The sequence below is a fragment of the Boleophthalmus pectinirostris genome, unplaced genomic scaffold (assembly GCF_026225935.1).
Source record: "Boleophthalmus pectinirostris isolate CB_2022bp ecotype Guang Dong unplaced genomic scaffold, ASM2622593v1 HiC_scaffold_1, whole genome shotgun sequence".
Lineage (NCBI taxonomy): Eukaryota > Metazoa > Chordata > Actinopteri > Gobiiformes > Gobiidae > Boleophthalmus > Boleophthalmus pectinirostris.
The window spans coordinates 16789713-16812645 of NW_026570970.1; the positions used below are offsets into that span (position 1 = coordinate 16789713).

Sequence of the window (22933 nt, forward strand, 5' to 3'; positions counted from 1 at the left end):
GGTTCATTCCTTTCTGTCAGGAAATTGATTCATAACACAAAAGAACCAGTAAATACTTTGAACATTATAATACCCATGCCTAGACCTGCTTTGATAATTACTCAGTTTATCAATTAATATATGAAAACTGGAACAATGTTTTTGAGGCTTTCTTTCTTTTTTTGATCTTTTTTTGTACAACTGGAGCAGGTTAAAGTTGAACAAGTAACTTCTATGACTAATTATAGATACAAACTAATTAGTGTTTCATTCTTCTTTATTACAGCTTTCTTGTTTTCCTTCTTGTTTCTATGGAGATGTCATTGCTTTGCTCATAATGTTCCACAGTATGACATTAAACAGCTCTACCTTACATTTATTCAATTACAGGTGGTTTTATAGCTCAAAAATACCTAGAAAAACAATTCTGACCGTGAGCGGGGTTGCCTCTCCACAGATCTGACCTGTAACTTAGTTTAGTCTAGTTTGGTCTCCATAAATATAGAAGGGTTTAATGCCATACTGTGAAACATTCCAGACAAAACATGAACATCTCTATGAAGAAAAACATGTGGACGGACCCTCCACCAAAAAAGTTACACAATGTACCTTTAACAATACTGCACATTTAGAATATTCAAAAATATTTGGGTGGACAATTCGGCTTTAAATATATTATGTCAGTGTTGTAAATTTGTTTCAATATTACAATTTATTGACTATATTTTCTTCGACAATATACTGCACTTTAAAATCTGTTATTGTGACAGGCCTGCCCATGCCAGTGAATACATTAATGTTGTGGCATTATGGGTAATATGGCCTCATCCTCTGTCTCCCACCTCCCCTTTAAACCAAATGAGACATCTGAGGCATGAGTTGTTACTGTCAGATGGGGTTTTATATTTTCAAAGGGTCTGGTCCGCACCTGAGCCCCACCAACTGCCCCAAACAATCACAGGCTGGTCCTCCTATTGTGGCGACAAAGAAATGAAAAGAGCCACTACAGAACTAAAACCGGTGAACTGATTTGAGTTGTGTTATGCATAAAGAAAAGAGTTGACCAAAATAAAACGCTAGAGCACAAAAATGAGAAGAAGAGAGAGTACTTGGAGCGATGGCCCGCTGTGTACAGTAATCAAAGCTGACCCAAAATGAACTAACAAGAAACCTCCATCACAATAAAAAGGAAAGAACTATGATCGTGTTTTGAAGTAGACTGGCTAAAATCATGTATTTTAATAGTGAGTATAATACAAAAATACAAAGGAAACAGGCTATTCCATGATGTTGTTAAAGCTGCTCTATGTAACTTTTCTGGTAGAGAGTCCATTATGTTGTTGCTAATATATCGTATACAGTACATTTATCTCTGTTTCATTTACACAAATTTAGGTGTTTGTACTGCAAAAAACATTTAATGAGGTACTCAATTTTGTTGCTTAAGTAAAACTATTAAAGAACCTGTTTAAAATGTACTTTAAGAGTCAAAGGTTAAAGTGTTTTGCAGAGATTTTCTAGAACAATTAGAGCATCAAATGTAGTGATTTAGATTTTTTTTTAAATAGCTGACTTTAACGGATTCAGTCGATTTCTTTCTTTCTTTTCTAAGTGTTTTTGTATATTTAATTTTCTCAAAGTGGGGACATTAACTCAAATTAAATGAGTTAAAAATAAGTGTCAGACATTTCAGCAGGTCTGAAACTATAAAGAAAAGTATGTTTTACTTTTCAGTCCAGATCTAAAATGTAGTGGAGTAGAAAGTACAGATAAATGCTCTCAAATGTAGTGAAGTAAAAGTAGAAAGTATCCACTGTAAAATGTACTTAAGTAAAGTACAGATACCCAGTGGTGTAATGGGGATTTTTTAAAGTGGGGGTACCCGATTTGTGACGTCAGGAATCCCGCCCACCCATGAATCCTGTCCTGGTTTAGACCTGCTTTAGCCCTGCTTTAGTCCTATGTTATTGGTTCTTTTTTCAGACCAAGAGTTTGTTTTCAGAGCTGACAGTTTCAACTGCTCACTAGTGGTCTTCCTCAGAGTGATCACGTGATGTTGCTGTGACGTGTCTGATCAGCTGATTTATACAGGTTTTGGCGCTGGCTTCCTACCGGTGGAGGCAGGATGACAGCGCCATCTGCAGTCTGACTTCCTCAGGACAGTATCCCAGGTGTGTGAAAGTAAAAAAGCCCCCTCATCCTGGTTTATAGTCCCAAACTCTTGGTCTGAAAAAAGAACCTAATAACATAAAATATCGGAAGGACCAAATGAATTTCATTGGACTGCTTTAGTCCTGGTTCAGTCCTGGTTCAGTCCTCTCATGTCTCAGGTCACTATAGGACAGTACTGCAGATATCATGAGCCTATGCAGGCTGTTTTCACCATTTCCAATAGCTCCGGTTTGACATTTAAGTTGTAGAATTTTTCATATTTATTATTTTTTACATCTCCCGTAGAGAGAAGTGGGTGGACGGTGTACCCCCGCATACCACGGCCACTACACCCCTGCGGATGCCTAAACATTTTACATAAGAATTGTACTTTTACTTACATTTCACCACTGGATTTGGAGTCATCTTATTACTATGGAGACGGAAAAACTGTATTCCATTTTTGTGGAATATTTCAGTGAATAACGTCTCCATGGACCCTCCACCTAAAAACATACGTACATATATAGTTGCACTTTAAGGAAACTACTGTAATATTGCAAGACAACCCTCTCATTAAACTACTAAGAGTCTCTCTGGCGATTCTAAATGTGGCCTGAGAATGACATAAAACAATTTCCATGAGAAGAGAAGATGAGGGCCGGTGCGTATAATCTTCACAAGTCAGGGGAACAAGTTTGGGGATTTGTGTCTCTGATCTGAGAAGTGTATATGAGAAAAGAATAAACATGAAGTCAAATTTTAGCTTGACTCCACAGAGATGAAACAACTTGTGTTCTTGAGAAAGCCTGATTCATGTTGTCCTTGTCTGTATTAGCAAAGTGTGAAATTCCCATACTGCAGAGTTATTACTGCTACTAATCTGCACAATACAGACACTAGCGCATCTGAATATTTAAAGGGCCAATATTACGCTGTTTTCAGATCTATGTTATCATCAAAAACATAGCATGTTTAACACACAAACCCAGCATATTTAGGCATATTTGACTTCTTCTCTCAAAATGAAAACACTATTCCTCCTTGTGATGTCATGTAGTAATACAAGAAGTACTACAGTGTCTTTAAACTCCATACATCTTCACTAGAATCATTCGGATGATTTCAGGCCTGTATTTGTCAATCTCTGTTAAACAAAAGGTAAAATGTAGCTGTAACTTGAAAACTACTACTACATAACATTTGCTCAGATTGCTCAAACATGTGTGAATGAAACAAAAAACTATTCCAGGTATGTTTTTGAGGAGGGAAAAACATTATACAAGAGTCACTTTTATGTAATATAGGACCTTTAACCATGTGTGCCAGAATCCCTACGAAATAATCCAATAACCGAGCCCAAAAAGATGCTCTGCTTTGTGACCCCTTTACAGTACTGCTATAACAGAAGCAGATACTCAAAAATGCTATTATATGAATGTAATCTGAGGTAATGTTTCTATATCCAAGGTTTGTCTCTCTCCAGATTTTCAGTTCTGGTCCAGTCCCTTCAACAAAAACACCGCTGGAATAAAAGAAGAAAATGAAAATCGAAATGAGTTACAAGGACTTTCTTTTAAAATACAATAACTGATTGAGATTTGAAAATATGTTTCTGTTTCTATCAATATATTTTCTCCCGCTACCACAGACAACTTTATTTCAACTTGATATCAAACACTAACAAAATGCATTCTCAAACTCAAACTTAACTTAACTTATCTCTATAAATGATTAGTGAAGTTTTTGAGTCCGTACAATGAGATTTTGTCCTATCAGCTCAGTTTGCTTTTACAGATGTTTATTCCGTAAATGGCAAGTTCAATATGTTGTTTTTCATTCAGATATGAGTTCACTTCGAGATGGTGTCGTGGAAGACGGATGCCAAAGAAAACATCAGAGGAATCGGTTCTGTACTTGCAAACAACAGACAAATAATACACAAAAGGGAATGCGAGATCTATTTGTTTTTGACACATCAATCAATACCTCCCAAAGTGAACTGTGCAGCGCTCTTATCCCGATCTCCAAACTGAGTCAACAACAAGCTGGATTAACGGTGGGACACGGACTTGTTATCTGATAAAAAGTGCTGTTACTTCAAATTTAAGAGTTATGACAACAACTACTGGAATTAGTCCAACTATGTACTGATAATGTAATTTCAGCTATTTACCAATACCACCAATATCTGTAGGCCAGTAATAGGGCTGGGTATCATTAAGAAGTTGCCGATACGATACATATCTCAATACAGTCAACTTTTGACTCGATACGATATATTTCAAATCAATTCGATACGGTTCAATAAAAATCGTGGCTAAATCATGGCTATGATACAAAAAGTCTTTGTTAAACCACTTCTTATGCAAAGTTAATATGAAATACATCAATTTTAATCATCTAAACAGTGAAAATGTCAAATTTGTTGCATAAATGAGTTTCCTTTCTCTAAACAAGCAACAAAACTGTGGCGCTTTAACAAAATAATTGAGTAAAATATACGCAAAAATACTCTTGGTGATATATCGATACAACAGCCCACGATATCGATACTGTATCATCACATTTGGCAATACAATATATTGATATTTAGATATTTTTGCACAACCCTAGTCACTAAGAACGTTTTGTATTGGATTTATATGGAACTAAACTTCGCTGGTTGTTTATTTAAAGGTCCTATTTTACACAAATGACGCAAATTAGACTCTTGTGAGCTTTAAGACATGTTATATGTTATATGTTTGAGATGAGGAATCAACATTATAACATAGAAAATAGCTTACGGGCCCTTTAAGACCTGATTTTGACCTGATTTATTGTGGTTTTAAATTTTTTTTTGCTTGCTACAGTAAGACCTATGCTTCTGGTTTAGACTTCCTTTAATCCAGTCTGGGTTTAGGCTCCTTATTATTCAAGAGGTTTTGATTTTCAGGACATATTTTCGTTTTTGAAGGGAGAAACATCAAGTTCCAGTCTCGCTAGAGTGAAAAAAAAGATTAAATAAAAATAAATATATTACTTTTTATCAGAATACGAGCACTTATACCGTGATGTGTGCGCGTCTAGGAGAGAAAATGAGGAAGAAATCTAGTTAGTCTGCTGAGCGCTCCCCTGACAGAGAGGAACAGACTATTACTTCATATTGCGCCATTTAAGCGGTTTTTTTGTTTTGTTTTTTTTTTATTTTGGACTGTGGAGCGCCTTCTTGTGCTGTCTCTCGGGAGAACAATGGCCTTCAATAGAACATAGAAACCTTATTGTATCAATGCTACAATTCTGTGCCAATCCTTTTATGAGCCCAACCGTGTTAGAGTGTTGTTGACGAGGCGCTGCTCCCCGCCCTCGAGATCACCCTGACTTTTTCACCCACTTACGTCAAACTCTGAAAGGCTAAACAAACAATAAGTACGTGAAAGATGTCAAGTTTCACCATGACAACTCGGCCCTGATGTGACTCACCCAGCAGCAGCAGCAGCAGCAGCAGCAGCAGCTTCAGCTTCAGCAGCAGCAGCACCCACCTGTTGACGCGGCCGTGCGCATCTGGATAACGCCAGCTCCCTCTAGCGGTCAGACGGTGTAGGCGGTAGGACTTGGGGGCATGTCATGTCGTGTGAAGGAAATGCGAGTATCAAAGGCAAGGCGGGCCGTGGGGGAGCTCCGAGCAAAACCAGAAAATAAGCACAGACTGAGGGAGAAAAGAGAGCACTGAGCAACCACCGAAACTTCACAGATAACATTTTACATAACATGTCACCATACGAAAGTGCGCGTTTGTCCTTCTCACCGCGAGGACACTTTTCAGTAATTTATGACATTTAATCTGCTTTTTGCCTAGATACATTCTGCTGTTTGCTTTACTTATCTGCTATTATTTAATTCCAAGGAGGGTGGGCTTTACGATGGCCTATCTTTCTTGTGTCTTAAAGATGGATTGCGCAGCTTTTCTGGTCCAGGGTCTGCCACCTGCTTGTCTCCATGGAGATGTTATTGTTTTGACCAGAATATTTAAACACATCTATCTAGCACTGATTCATTGCAGGTGTTTCTATATATATTTCTATATATATATAATATATATATATATATATATATATCTATATATATATATCAAAAATACAATAATTCTTTCCATGAATAGGGTTTCATCTCCACAGATTTGACCTGTGACATAGCCAGTAGTCCAGGGGTCACCAAACTTTTTTTTTTTTTTTTTCTCTGGGGGCCACATTATTGCTCCTGGCTGTGATGGGGGTGGGTTCGGGTCGGTTGTATAACAGAATTGTATGACCCTGACGGTGCAGATTATATCATTTGAAAACCGTGACACTTTCTTTACATATCAGACAAACTGCACGGTCCTTACACTGAACAAAAAAATATCCATTGTCCACTGTTCTTTGAAAACTCTGCACTCTTTGTCAAGTTTTCGTACTTTAACATGAGCTGTTTTGCTGTCTTTAACTGCACTACAGAAATCTGCACGTCTGTTGACTATCACTGTTTGATCTCAGACTTAGGTGATGAAAATTTGGCAGCAAATGTAATAAATACATTACACTTTAACTAAAAAAAAAAATCAACAAAATACAAGATGCAGATGTGTTATTTGCAAAAAGTAATAAAAAAAACAGGCCATGAGAACTTTTGAGGATTGCCTCATAGGGCCAGTTCAAGTGGTGGGAGGCAGAGGGGATGGGGGGGCTGGTCAAAGGGGCGGGGAGGACCAGAGTCAGCCCGCAGGCCTTAGTTTGATGACCCGTCCAATAGTCCCTTGAGATGCATAGGTTTAAGCTTTACTATGGAACATTCTAGACAAAGCAATAACATCTCCATGAAGACGAGCAGGTAAAGGACCCCGACCCTCCACCAGAAAAGTTTCACAATGTACCTTCAAACTAAAGTATATGTTATGATACTTATTTATGTTTTTTAATTACCATAAATACCATTCTAATTTGCTTTAGACACTTACGGCCTAGTTTTGTGTCCTTGTTTCTTCCAGATAAATCTAATACTTGTACAGTAATTCGGGCCCAAATTACGTCAAAATATAGTCCTAGTGTAAAACATTGAATCACCTATCACCACTACTTCACCAGTAAGTAGGCTACTTCAAAGTGCAGCTGTAAATGAAGTAATAAAGGATAAAAAACTAGGCCAAAGGAATTAATCTCCCTGAATACAACTGTTTCCTCATTCATTCACAGTGACAGTCCAACAGAAACAGTGACTATGTTCTGTAATCTCAAGGTGTGTCCACTCACAATACAGGTGACATTCTTGTCGTACGAGCCAACAATAAATCAAATGAAAGCAAAAGCATTAACCTTCTTCACCACCTTTTAGTATTTGAAAAGGAAAAAAAAAAATTACCCTGTATTGTTAAAAGCTATATTAAAGGTCCTAAACTAACTCTCATGAGCTTTAAGTCATGTTATATGTTGTTATCTCATCAAAAACATGACTAGAGTTGTGTTTTGTTTCATTCACACATTTGAGTAAATCTGCTTTATTAGTCTGTCTGCATCTCCAAAACTCAAAATGCTCTGTTCCACCTTGTGATGTCATGAAGCGGTAGTTTTCAAGTCAACAGGTACCAGAGGTGGGGACTTGCAGGTCGTGACTTGGACTCGAGTCAGACTTGAGTCACTATTTTCAGGACTTGAGACTTGACTTGATAAAATGGACTAAGACTTGGAACTCGACTTGGATTTGAAGGTCAGCGACTTGGGACTTGACTCGGACTTGAGGCCTGTAACTTGAGAAGACTTGAGAAGCACTTTTAAGTCTGAATTCTTTCTATTCTTATTATAATGATTCACTTTAAGATCTTGTCAAGACATTTAAAAAGGAAAAAATTTGCATTTCTACAACTCTTATAAACTTTATAAATACTCATGTAAATATGCTATGATTTTTTAAAGTACAATTTATCTTAAAAGTCACAAATTGCAAAAATCTTGAAATGACTTGAAGCTCAAAGCAGACAACTTGGACTTGACTTGGACTTATGGGCCTGTGACTCGAGACTCGACTTGGACTTGCCTGTATTTGACTTAGGACTTGACTCGGACTTGAGGTCAAAGACTTGAGACTTACTTGAGACTTGCAAAACGACGACTTGGTCCCACCTCTGACAGGTATCGTTTACCTTTAATTCTGTAGAGATTCACAATTCCTGAGCTGGGAATTATACAAATATTCCACAATTATAAAAAAAAAAAAAAATAAAAAAAAAAAAGACATAATGACATCACAGGGTGGAACAGAGCGTTTTCAATTTTAGAAAAGAACTCAACCTAAAAATTTATGAAAAATAGATGAAAAAAAAAAAAAAAAGAAACTAAACACAACTACACGTTTGTTTTTGATGAGGAAACAACATTATATATTGTTGCTGCTGAATGTATCCTAGAGACCTTGCATAACACAAAGTTATTTCAAGTTTGATCAAAACTTGTGTAAAAGTAAAAAAAAAAAGTAAAAATATTAAATTAGGGAAGTTCATGCAATTTCAACATTGTTTTGACCGTTCTGACCCATTTTGTAATAACGTCTGTTCATGTAATAACGTCACCAGACAGAACAGGAAGTACTGATATTTGCCTATAGGCTGAACTAGACGGAAACACATATGACTTACCCAATATTTTTTTATTCAGATCAGCATGATGTTTGGCTTCACTGAGAGGGAAGTGGTTTACATGTGCGTTTTGAAATTACCCTGAAAGTTTCTGACCTTCTTGTTTGTAAGACAGACATGAAAAGATGCTGGCGTCAGAGCATATTTGCATCATTAGATTAAACACTAGATACTTGGGCTAAAATCCAAATGTTTGAGTTGGTGAGTTTGTGCACTGCTGTGAATGAGAGTCTATAGCAGCTGTTAACAAGGGCAGGAGGAAGGCCAGAGCATCTCCAGCGCATTGCCATTGGACTTTTGTTGTTTGTCTCCCGTATTGAGTGTTTCTTTGTATGCTCTGACAGGCATCGCCATGGAAACACAGGGGAGTGGATAGATGGTAAAGTTAAAAGCAATGCAGCTAAGTGGAAGCTACTGCAGCATCTGTGTGGAAAAAAATATATATAAAAATGCCCCATCTCCTCTCTCAGGTCCTCTGTGTAACGCAAGGGTAACACTTAACTGGAGTTTTCTATCACAAGTGGGGAAACAAGCACGAGACAAAAGGCTTTCTCTGTCAGGGTGTAACATGCATTGTCTAGGCCTGGTTCTGAGATGGAAATGGATTCTATTCTGGTCGTGCGCCGCAGATGGAGTGTTAAACATTGATAGGAACGGTGCAGGCACACAAAGAAAAGTGTAGCAAATAGATGTTGTCCTAAGATTCAGAAGAAAAAGAAGAGTCAGATTGAAAATTGGCTGAGGAAATGAAAATGCCAAGGCCAATGCTAAGAATGATTCTATTGATATTTTGCGGTGACATCACGCTGGGGGTGTTTACGTGTATCTCTAATGGGGGAATGTTTAGATGTTGCCATGGTGACGCAACGCACGCATTAGCAAACACTGTCATGCAAGTTTTAAGATGAGTCAGAAGTCAAAAAATTCAAGAATTGATGATTAACACGGGCGTTCATGATCCTGTTTAGGTGTTTGATTTTCAGCAAAAGGTGAAAGTGACTGAAACTGAAAAACTGTTTGCTTAAGTTTTTCTTCTAAATTCAAAAAATTCATAGATAACAGAGCAAGTTCTAGGGTTCAGTCTTCACCTTTGTAAATTATTGACCCACTTTTATCAATAAGAAATTTATTATTTTCAGTAAGTCCACATGTTTGGTAAACTTATTGATATGATAATAAAATACGTGCTGTGTTCCCTTTAAAAACTGTGTTACTTTTTACTTTTACTCTGCTTTTTGCATAACTAAAACACACTCCCTCTGAGAACATACCTAATTTGGCCAAAAGTAAGTTGCTTAAATTCGACATGTGAAAAAACATGATGACCACATTTACTAACCTGATTGTCTGTGTTCTCACAAACCACTTCCTGGTTTCAGCTTCTCTCTCGCATGCATCTGTTTGACTTTTCACACTAGAGACACGCTATCGGCGGAATAAAACTGGAGACTGTCTGTCACACTGTGTTGCTTTGAAATGGTAATCCTGAGAGGAGATCTGGTTCACTGTGTAACTGTCCAACGTGAACACTAAGAAGCTTTGGATTTTTCAAAAAGCTCTAAACCAAAAAGCCTTTTCCATTTTATGTTCATTGGCATTAGTAAACCTCTCAACAATTCAAGACCACTTCATTCATTCATTTATTATTATTTCATTTATTTAACCTTTTTTTTTTTTTTTTAAATAATTTATTTAGAAAAATACATATACATAAAAATGTCACAGAACTGGGAGCATCCTCAAAAAAATCTCTTAAAGCTTGGCTATTTTTTGTTTGGTTTTTTTAACAAACATATATATATATATATATATATATATATATATATATATATATATATATATATATATATATATATATATATATACACAAAAACAATATAAAAATGTGGATAAGACTTTAAATGAACTATACTTTTAATAACCATAATAAAGCATAAAGAAAGATGAAATTCATAATGAACAAATCTATAAACCTGTATTACGAATGATTCAGGTTAGTAACTACTAGAGATGGGACCAAGTCGTCGTTTTGCAAGTCTCAAGTAAATCTCAAGTCTTTGACCTCAAGTCCGAGTCAAGTCCCAAGTCAAATACAGGCAAGTCGAGTTTCGAATCACTGGCCGATAAGTCCAAGTCAAGTCCAAGTCATCTGCTTTGAGCTTCAAGTCATTTCAAATCTTTAAACCAAAGTGCCAAATATAGTTTAGATTTATGACTTTTAAGATAATTTGTACTTAAAAATGATAGTATATTTATATATATGAGCATTTATAAAGTTTATAAGAGTTATAGAAATGCAATTTTTTCCTTTTTAAATGTCTTGACAAGATCTTAGAGTGAATCATTACCAAAATAATTCAGATTTAAAAGTGCTTCTGCCTATCTCTGTCTACAGTGTTTCTGTCTACTTCTCAAGTCACAGGCCTCAAGTCCGAGTCGAGTCCCAAGTCAATGTCCTTCAAGTCCAAGTCGAGCCCCAAGTCTTAGTCCATTTTATCAAGTCAAGTCTCAAGTCCTAACAATAGTGATTCAAGTCTGACACGAGTCCAAGTCTTGACCTGCAAGTCCCTGTCTCTGGTAACTACCTAATTAATGCCCAAACCCCTCTCAACCCATCTTAATTATTAAAGGTGCATTCTGTAACTTTTCTCTGTGGCGATGTTATTGCTTTTTCTGGAATGTTTCAGAGTATGGTATTAAAACTTTCTATTGTCATGGAGTCATGGAGACAAAACCAAGCCAAGTTACTGGTCAGATCTGTGGAGAGGTGCCCCCGCTCACAGTCAGAACACCTGTTTTTCTATGTATTATTGAGCTATAAAACCACCTGTAACTCAGTAAATGTAAAGTAGAATGGTTTAATGTCATACTGTGGAATATTCCAGGCAATGACATAACAACAGAAACAAGCAGGTGATGAACTCTGAACCAAAAAGTTACATAGTGTGCCTTTAAGTCTATGTTCATGCTTTATAAAGACTAAGGAAGATGGTAGTTCGTATAAAGTGGTACCAAAAATTGAAATGCGTCCTAGGTTTTTTTTTCTTCTTCAGAGTAAAAATCAGTTTTTTGGGTTCAGTTGGTGATTCTCAGTCCATAATGACTCCTCTTTCTTCTTCGCTGAATTGTTGCCTCTGCACATCCTCAGAACCAGCAGCAGAATCACCAGCAAAGATAAAACCGTCACACCAAAGAATGCTCCAATCCAGGTAGGCGAGTCACACACAGGCTCAGAGATTCCACCTGTGTAAACAAAACAAAAAAATCTTATTGAGTGCATTCAACCTTCAGTCCACCTTCAGTTATCTGCAACATTTAGAGGACTACTTCCCATTCAGATAATATAAGATTTTAATTTGGATTTGTTAATCAATATAGCAACAGACCTAAGTTATCATCATTCTGAAACCCATGAATAGTATAAAGGTCCTATGTTACCTATATATTTTCTTATTTTATATATCTTATGTTATAATGTTCCTTGACAAAAACATACCTGGGGTTTTGTTTTGTTTCATTCACGCATTTAACACACACACCCTGCATATTTAGTATGAGTTTATCTTTCAAACAGAAGACGCTCTTTTGATGTCATCTGCTAATTCAGGAAGTGATTCAACTTGTTCCATACACCTCCACCTCCACACTCCCCACACCCTCACTAGAAACATCAGCCCTAGAATTGCCATTGTCAATTAAATTAAATGTAAAAGGTCGCCGTTAACTTGAAAACTACCGCTTCATGACATCACAAGGTGGAATAGAGGATTTTGAGCTGGAGACGTAGACAAACTGATGATAAAGGAAATCTGCATAGTTGTAGATGGTTAATTTGTCATTAATTAGTATTTATTGAACCCTTATTTATCTAATTCCCCATAAGCTTACTCTGCTATTAAACATTAACAAACACTTTCCTATTAATACTCTCCTTATTACTGCTTATTAGTTTGATACAAAGCCATTTTTGTGCATGAATTATGGTGCTAAGAAGCTTTTGGTAATAAGTGTGTTGTTAAGGACTATTGCACAAGAAATGTAGATTTTACTTATTTGCACTTAATAATTTTAGCTTACTTAAATCATGGCTAGTTGGACTCTATTAACACCAAATAGAGAGTGTTTTAATGCATAAGAGTAAGCTGAATTTATTAAGTGCAAATAAGTAAAAACTACATTTCGTGTGCAAATAGTTCTTAACAACACGCTTATTACCAAAAGCTTATTAGAATCATAATTCATTGACAAAAATTGTTCAGTATCATACTATTAAGCGAGTGTATTAATAGGAAAGTGTTTGTAAATGTCCAAGTAATAGCAGAATAAGCTTATGGGGAATTAGACATTAATAAAGGCTGAATAAATACAAATTAATGACAAATTAACCATCTGGAACTATGCTAATACAGGTAGTTAGATGTTAATAAGTGTACCCTAAAATAAAGAAACAAAACACTATTCTAGGTATGTTTTTGAAGAGGTAACAATCTTCTAATATGACTTAAAGCTCACAAGAGTCAATTTTGCAAAATATAGGACCATTAGGACTTCAGAGTTCTATAGTCGAATTTACCAAGTTGTTGATTTATTGACCTGTTTTTTGTAGAATATCTATTTTTACTTGGCCTATTCACATGAAACAGAATTGTCTTAAAGTTCAATGACTTCTCTACTGACAGAAATAAACAAAAGTGAAAATATGTTCATGTATGCTTCAGAACGTGAATCCATTATTTAGTTACAAAGATGTGAAAGTCATCAGTTGAAAGGACAGAAGATTGGTGAAGCAGGTTTGTGGAGCACAGAGTATTGATACTTTGCAGAATCAACATTGCCTGGGGTGTGATGCTAAATGTAGGCTCTACTCTGTCTGAGGCTTTTTTTTAAACTTTAATCTCTGCATTAATTTAACACAATCTGACCATAAAGAACCGACTTAGCTGGAACTACAACAGGTAAGGCGATTTGTGCTGATCTCTCACCGTTTTTGTCAAAAATCGAATTCATAGATTCCTAAATACATTTTGCATTTTATTTTATTTTATTTATTTATTTATTTTTTCTTTTTTGATTTTTCAGGCAATCTTAATTTTTTTTTTTTTTTACAGTGTTTGCTAATGTGTGCATTGTGTCACCATGGTAACTCCTTAAAGTTCCACCATGGCTACCCGGCTCACACACTGAGCAACAAAATATTTTGGGTTTTGAGCTCAGTTTTTAACAGTAAATTATGGGATTTTAACTAAGAAGTACAGCATGTGCAGTTCAGAGGACACAAGTGAGGAACTGGTGGATCTTGTGAAATGTTTTTCTAGTATCCAAGGAGACAGTGCAAGACGCGAGCTATGGACATTTGAGATGCTACAGGCTTTGCTGCCAAACCATATGTGGCAGCAAATGTTTCAGAAGACCTTCTAGAGGAAATACTTTGAGGAAATGGTCAATTTCAGCATCAACCAAAACACTAGAGTGGAGTAAGACTGAGGCCTTTCCTGTTGTGTTCACTTGGTTCCCCTCAGGACACTGCTGTGATGCTGCAGGACACAGAGGAGGGCACTTTTGCTTTTGACTCCTCCTCTCCTCAAAATGTCCTGACACAGATCTGCTGACACAACCTGACCAGTCCTCATGTTAAACTGCACTGAGCCCTTTGACACAAAGGAGACTGAGAGGACGCAGTGTAAATGTTGAGACAGCAAAACTTGATTTTCCCTTTGGATCAATAAAATCTCTCTCTCTCTCATAAGAGATCCATGTAGAACACCTCCAGCACGATGTCACTGTAAAATATCAATTCTGTGCAAAACTGTAATAGATAGGGCCGAGTGAGATTTGAAATGCTGACCCACGATACAAACTTGACTCACTGCAATGATGAATTAAAAGATTAGGATAAATGACTCAATAGAAAGCTGATTCACGACTGTGCACTTCCTCGCCCCTATCTACTCACCTTCATCTTGAACACTTGCTGTTAAAGAACCCGACTTCTCCACAGCGACTTTTCTCCACCCATTGGACAAAGATGGTGCCCATTCCTCCACCTCACAAAAGTACTCCCCACTGTCTGCGGGGCTGGGCTTCACGATGGTTAAGTTGAACAGATTGGTGAGTGGGTGGCCAAACCTTAGCTGCTCATCACTCTTCCCAAACCAGTAATGTAAGGTGGAGTTACGGTAAGATGTAAAAAGAGGGCGTGGTTCGGAGTTTGTATCCTTCCGCCAGAACCATGTGATCTGGAACTGTGACAGGGGGCTGGACTGTGTCATGATGTGGCAGGGGAGAGTGAGGCTTTGGGAAGTGCTGATGTTGAACTCCTTGTCAATTTTTTCAATGAGGAGACTGCGTTCTGTTGAGACAAGAGATGCCGTTAAGTGTTTTTTTTTATTAATTTATTCATATATTTTCTATTGTTCCCATTTAAGAGTATTAAATCTTTAATGCTGGCTTTTATTCTTATGGGTTGCACTACTCAAAAGAAATATAGTCAGTGAGAGATACAGGACAGCAACTACACTTACAGTATGTAAAAGATAACCCTATGTCCTGTCAATAATTATATCATCTTTGCACTGTTTTTCCTATATAGCTGAGATATATTTGTTTTATTATATTTTTTTATTTTAATGTTTATTTGTGCATATACATTTGTATAATTATGCCTTATTTGACACCAGCCTCTTGTGACTTATTTAGAATATGTTATTACCATTTATATTGTTGCTCTTTGTTATTATAACATGCTGTGATGTGTGAGCTACTGTGTCCAAATAATTTCCCTTGTGGATCAATAAATTTTGTCTAAGTCTAAGCTTATTCAAAACAATTAGGCCAATGATTAGAGCTGAGCAGAAAATTATGCTGAATTTGAGAATCAACGTACAGTATAGTATATTGTTTATAGTGAAAAAGTTGCAAACTTCAAAACACTGGTGCAAAGTAATATTTCTGCACTTTTTTGGGAAATTTCACATTATCTGATACTAAAACATCAACTAATACAATTATCGACATGCTTTTGGATTGTCATGATATTGTCTGAATAGCATCATCCTGATTCTCTAAAAATATTGAGATATTCATTTTATCTATGTTGCCCACCCCTGTCTATAATGCAGTACGGCGCACTGCTGCTGATATATGAGCCAATAGTATTTGAGCCTGACCACACCTGTCACTGTGTAAGCCCTCGGTCCCACACATACCTGTAACAGTAACATTGAGTGTCATAGGACTGGTCTCATCTGAAGCCTTCTGTTGCCACTGCCCGTCTCGGTCCAGCTGGTACTGCTCCACACGGCATATGTATGTCCCACTGTCCTGCTCATGAGCCTTGTGAATGCCCAGGTTAAAGCTGGTCTGTGCGGGCCTGAGCAGCCGCAGCCTCCCCTGCAGAGCCCTCACGGCCTCGTCCACAGGGTACGACAGCAGTCCTGTGTGATCTAGCTCCACCAGAGGGACTTGCCTGATGGGCTCGTTGGCCTCAGAGTACAGCCAAATGACTTTGTAGAAAACAGACGGACTGTCCACTGCAGAGACCAAGTTACACTCCAACTCCACATCATCTCCTTCTTCTACAGTCAAAACAGGTGTGGTAGTATTCAAATGAAGATCACTGGCTGCAACATTAAAGCACAGGCAATGACATTTTAGTAATTAGTGACATTAGATAGACATACAGACGGATGGACAGATGGATAAATAGACATAGATAGATAGATCTGTCTCTTCTGTGTTATACTGACCAGGTTCAATAACAGAGAGTTGTGTGCTTTTGGAGACAGGAGGGAGCTGATGCCACTCTCGGCTGGGGTCCTGCTGCCACTGCACCACCTCACACATGTAGACTCCTCTGTCTGAGGAGCGCGTGTTACGAATGCTCAGAACAAACTCTGGGCCCTCGGCTCGGCGGCTCACACTGAGGCGCTTCCTCTGATTAAGCTCCAGATCAGGCTCAAATGTTACAAAGGCATTTTGGTCTGATTTGACAATCATCTTATGTCCTCCTGTCTTATTACTTGTGTCCTCTAGAAACCAGGTGACAGCATAACGAGACAACACAAGACTATTTGAGGAAACAGAACATTTTAATTCTATATCTGCGTTGATATTTGCTCTGATGGATGGTGCCGCGGTCAGAGTTAAATCGCTTGCTGTAAAAGAAAGAAATAAACAATGCGAGGTGAGATAGATAGAAACTCAGTTAGGACTCCCGGGATTTCGTAACATATTACCTGGGCGCACCACATTAACAGCTAGTTCAGAGGAAGACAGCTTTTTTGGGGCCTTATCCAGGACCACAGATGCACTGCACTTGTAGCTTCCAGCATCTTTTTTGCTGGCACTACTTATGATCAGGTGATACCACATTTCATCCTGTTGGTTTTTGTTCACTATTTCCAGCTGGTATCGATGTTGATCTCCAAACCAGCTGATGGCGCCATTGGAGTACAGCGTCAGGATGTTGTCTGGAGTCGGGGAGCCACGGCGAACACTCCAGGTCAAAGTTCGAGGCAGTTTCAACCGTCTGACACGACAAATCAGCTCCACCTTGTCTCCTTCTGAAGCTATGTGATTTCGGCCAATTACAGACACACTCGCAAATTTGTCTGTGGCAACAGCACAAATAAATCATCAACCATCATTTATTATTTTGTAACCCAAAATATCTCTGTCCATACAAACAGTTTCCACAAACAGAGTTATTTCATAAGATAAGAAACATACAGTACCTAGAGGAGTGACAATCACGCTGGATGTTGCCACTTGGCTGCTGGCCTTGTTGTTGGTGGTTTTCCATTCTGAAACCTCACACTGATAACGGCCAGCAGCAGCCTGTGTGGCCTCCTCCAGCTCCAGAGTGAAGAGGTCCGAGGCCGGGCGCAGTGCCTTCACCCTTACATCCGCACTGCCCTCAGCTTTGGCCATGACCCCGTCCTCGTCTAGGCTGACCAGACTGGAGAAGGGGGCACTCTGGGCGGCTCTCTGCCAGATCACAGAGAGCTGCCCAGTGGCTCCAGACACTCTGCAGGACAGAACCAGCTTGTCCCCTTCATTCACATTGCACACTGCTGGCCATTTCAACAGAGAGGCCACTTTCTGCAAGAACAACAAACAGATGGTTTCTATGCTGAATCATGTTCTTGTTATATACATGCATGAATACACAAGCATGTCCTGATGCTCTTCAGAAAGATAGATAAGTTTAAGTCATACTTTGGTACATTGCAGACAAACAAATAACATCAATGGTGATAAAGTGATAAGATATTTTAAGTAATACAATACTTAAATAAAAGTGTACTGCTTGAAGGGACCATATTACGCTACTTTCTGATCTATATTATAATGTAGTTTCCTCATCACAAACAGACCAAGAGATGTGTTTTGTTTCATTCACACATGTTTAACACAAATCCTGCATATTTAGTCAGAGTTTTTCCATAAAACGGAAAACATTCTGTTCCAACTTGATGTCATGTGGTAATACAGGAAGTGTGTACTGAACAAAAGGTAAAGGTAGCTGCTGCTTCATCATGCCATCACAAGGTGGAGCAGAGAATTTTGAACATTCTAGATGTAGACAAATAATAAAGGATTACTCAAAAGTGTGAATGAAACAAAATACAACTCCAGGTATGTTTTTGAGGATGTACCCACTTTATAACATGGCGTAAAGCTCATAAGAATCAATTTTGGGTAATATAGGACCTTTAAACTTTTCCCTGGTTGTCTCCTTGGAAGTTGTTAATTCTTTTGTTACTTCTGAGACAAGTACATTGAGACAAACAGGTAACAAGTCCAGGCTTAGTTCACTAACCTGTAAGAGCGATGTTGACAGCGTGGGGCTTAGAGTCCTGGGCTGCACCCTGTATGAAATCACCAGTGCTGCTACGCTCCTCAGGCCATGCTCTGCACACAAACTCTCCCTGATCACTGGTCCTGACAGGCTGAAGAATCAAACTATAATCCCTGTCCCCAATCCTTCCAGCCCGGAGTTCCCCCTCTCTCTCCCGGCTGCTGTAATCGGGCCCCACAGTCAAAACTCCAGTGGGGCCAACGCGAGCCAGCTCCACTCCTCCACGTAGCCAGGCCAGAGAGAAGAATTTCTGCTTTAGATTCTGGGAGTCCACCGCACAGGACACAGAGAGTCGCTGCCCCTCCTGCAGGGTAGAGTGTGGTATAGACATGGTAACCGCCAGCGACTCAGAGTCTAGCAGTATCTCTACAAAATGGAGAAACAAAAACCACAATTAAAAAAAATGCACACATCCTGTAGACAGAGCATTGTCATGTCATGCACAATATAGTTTCACACAATTACTTTTATCTGCATCTTTACATCAAAGGTGCATTGTGTAACTTTTGGGTAGAGAGTCAAATGCTTTTCTCCATGGAGATGTTATTGCTTTGTCTAGAACAGGGGTGGGCAAACTTTTTGAATCATGGGCCACGAATGGTTCTAAACTAAACGGACCAAAAGCAGATGGAGTTTTTTCATGATCCACCTCATAAGAAAACAAAATAACATGGGATATGTAGAAAGCATATACTATTTATTGAAATGACTTTTAAAACACTGAAAATTATCATTATTATTATTGTTTTTCAAGTTCAGTTGGCCGGATTAAAAAGATTAAGGGGCCGCATATGGCCACCCCGGTCTAGAATGTTTCACAGTTTGGCATTCTGTCATCATGGAGAAAAAACAGATTTATTTATCTATTTACTAATCAGATTTCTAGGTATTTTTAAGATATAAAACCACGTGGAAGTGAATAAATGTAAAGAAGAGCTGTTTAACGTCATGCTGTAAATCATTCCAGGCAGAGCAGTGACATCTCCATAGAAACATGCAGGTGACAGACTCTCTATCAGAAAAGTTACACATTGCACCTTTATGATTGCCATTGACATATCGACATTGTTAAAAGTATTTTCGTCATATTATCTGGTATAAACTGGTTACATGCAGACTGAAAAATAAACGCATATCAAATGAAGGGAATGACATTACCTTTAGCTTTCACAGTGAGACTTGTTTCTGTTGACGCTTTCGTTGCTATGGAGTACCAGGTCTGGTCGGGGTCCTGTATCCACTCTTGGGCCTCACAATACAATGCGCCTTGATCTGACAGCTTCAACTGGGATATTTTAAGTCTGTATGTCACCTGCCCAATTTTATCCAATCTGATCAGTCCTGATTTGTAACGCTGCTCAAAATCTTGCCCTGGGATCAATACAAAATCTTTGTCCATTGACATAACTAGACTGGCATTTTTTGTATTTTCTCGAAGGAAAAAGCCCACTGACAAATGTGTGTGCTGGATGGTGTTGGTGGATGCTTCACAGGTCAGCTCCAAACTGTCTCCCTCTGTTTGAGCCATGGAAGCAGGAGATGATGATGAGATGCTTAAAGAGTTGTCAATCACTACAGAAAGAAAAAAATAAAAGGTGATATTATAAATAGGAACGCAAACTTGTGTATTTATTTATGGTACTGAGGAGGAGTAGCTGTCATTTTTGTAGTCACTAAAAATACAACTAGAAAAACCTAGAAAATGTACCACTTCCAATGCAATGAATGATCACATGTCCCAAAGTAAGTCTAAATAATACATTTTTAACTCAATAATCTTACCATTATTGTATTGGCTATAATGAAATAGCACAAATAGAAAGAGACTGGTGTCAAATAAGGCATAATTATATAAATGTATATATGTTAGGGCTGGGTATCATTAAGAAGTAAAATACATATCTCGATACAGTGCACTTTCGGTTCGATACAATATGTTTCAAATCGATCCAATACGGTTTAATATAAAAAAAAAAAAAGGTTAAATGTGATACTAAAAGTTACTATTAAAAGTTTTGTTAAACCACTTCTTGTGCAAAGTGAATATGAAACACGCCCATTTTAATAATCAAAACAGTGAAAAGGTCAATGTGTTGTGTTGCATTTTCTTCCTCTGAACAAGCAACAAAACTGTAGCGCTGTAACAAAATAATTTAGTAAAATATATCACAAAATACTCGATATATCAATACAGCATCCCATGATATCGATACTGTATCATCATATTAAACGATACGATATATCAATATTTCGATATTTCTGCACACCCCGTAAGTAAAAAATAAATAGGAATATAGTAATAGAAATATATTTCAGCTATATACAAGAGGTCATAAGGAGAAATAATGACTGACAGGACGCAGGGTTATTTATTATGTAAGTGGAGAATGGTATGAATGTTGTCCTGTGTCTTTCACTTTTGGAGCGAAGCTGTACAAACCTTAATTAAACTTTTGCATCTCATCTGGAAATGACAAAACTTACCTTTAACTGTAGTCAGTGCACTGTATATCCCATTGTACGTGCTTCTGGTGTTGACAACAGAGCAGTCATATTCCCCTTCATCTGCCTTCTGAAGATGTAGAATTTTAAAAACCACTGAGTTTGGGTCCTTATGTATCACTGCGATCTCTCCAGACCTCACACGATCTCCATAGAGTGAAAAGGGGAAATATTCATCGTTGGTGCTTATGATATTCAATTCAAAATCTGGTTTTGCAGGCTTCTTGACTCGAAATTCAAAGTCATTTCTGCCGTCGGGGAGTGGAGGTAAACCGGTCACACTGCAGGAGATGGAGAGCTCGGAGCCCTCCACACGGTACAAGGGCCCGGCCTGAGCCTCTGTGACCACTATGTACCCTCCTGAGCCGAGCACTGCAAGTACAGACGCTACAGTTAGTTTATTTGTCATATGTGGTTACTGTATCGCAGTAATGGAAGGTAATGAAGTACAAAAGTAAAAGAAGAAGTATACTTCAGTACTGTCAACCAGAAAAGTTACGCAGTGCATGTTTAAGTATATTTCTACATTTCTTGTGACTTTTTTCTATGTGCAAAAGTTAAAGGTGCATTGTTTAAATCTTATGGTGGAGGGTCCGTCAAATGCTTTTCTTCATGGAGATGTTATTGCTTTGTCTGGAATGTTTCACAGTATGGCATTAAACCTTTCTACCTTCATGGAGACCAAACCAGACCAAGTTACAGGTCAGATCTGTGGAGAGGCGACCCCACTAACAGCCAGAGTAAGAGTTTTTCTAGGTATTTTTGAACTATAAAACCTGTAATCGAATAAATCTAAAGGAAAGCAGTTTAATGTCATACTGTGGAACATTCAAGACAAAGTAATAATGCAAAAGTTAAGAGAAAAATAAATGTAACATAATATTTCTATGCAAATGTGTTGAATCTACTTACCACAGTCAAACAGTAGAGTCAGACAGAGGCAACGCAGTGTCTGGCCCCACAGAGACCTTGGAGAGCACCTCATTCTGGACGCTTTGTACGGGCCATAAAATTACGACCACAACGAGCTCGTTACGCAGCCTCCATCTGAAAATCACGCTTCAGATACTTCATATATACCGCTCCAGTTTCCTGTCGGCGCACGGTAGAGGAAGCCCCGTGTATTTCCTCCATATCATACTTGCACTTGATTGTAGTCGTTGAACTTTATATTAATGCGCGCGTCGCTGCTGCACTTTTGGCGCAATCCATCCAGGTTGACTACGTGAGTAAAAATCGCGATGTGCAGCTTCTGGGATGTGAGTTCTTTGCCACGGACAGGTAAAAGTCTAAAAATAACATGGTTGAAATGACTCCCTCCTCTTTTTAGAAGTTTAGAAGTTTTTGAAGTGGCGCATGCACAACTTTATTGACGCTTTATTGAGGCTTTATTGAAATTCTCTCAAAAACAGCAATTCTTCGTTAACTGCAATACATTGTTTGTTTTGCATAAATATTGAGCAATGAAGCGAAAAATCACTTAAGCCGGTGCCAAAGTAGAAATTAGACTGAAACAAATTAGGCAACAGTGCCCCCTAGTGGATACAATAATTACTCACTCCTCAGTAGTTCATCTGGCTACATTTTAGAATAGATCACAAATAAAAATAACAATAAAAGTGTCAAATAAATACAATAGTAAAGAATTAATGTGTTGGATCAGAAATATATGCAAGAAGCCACATAACGTAAACATATTTTACAAAATAGTGGATTTTAAAAAGATAAAATGAAAAGCTATTACATAATTGGTCCTGTGTAATTATTTCAAAACTCAAATTTTACTTTTCACA

At 37.9% G+C, this 22933-nt stretch overlaps 1 protein-coding gene across 1 annotated transcript; it reads right to left on the reverse strand.

Annotated features, from left to right (window-relative positions):
• Positions 1–11621: 11621 nt before the first annotated feature.
• On the reverse strand, positions 11622–22926 carry LOC110166588 (immunoglobulin superfamily member 3-like). Its single transcript, XM_020931856.2, is given in 11 exon segments — positions 11622–12022; positions 14733–15128; positions 15985–16398; positions 16525–16932; positions 17014–17388; positions 17512–17842; positions 17844–17878; positions 18600–19004; positions 19797–20210; positions 21123–21512; positions 22053–22926. Coding segments are annotated over 11 exon segments (3423 nt in total). The 5' UTR covers positions 22126–22926; the 3' UTR covers positions 11622–11840.
• Between the last annotated feature and the right edge of the window lie 7 nt (positions 22927–22933).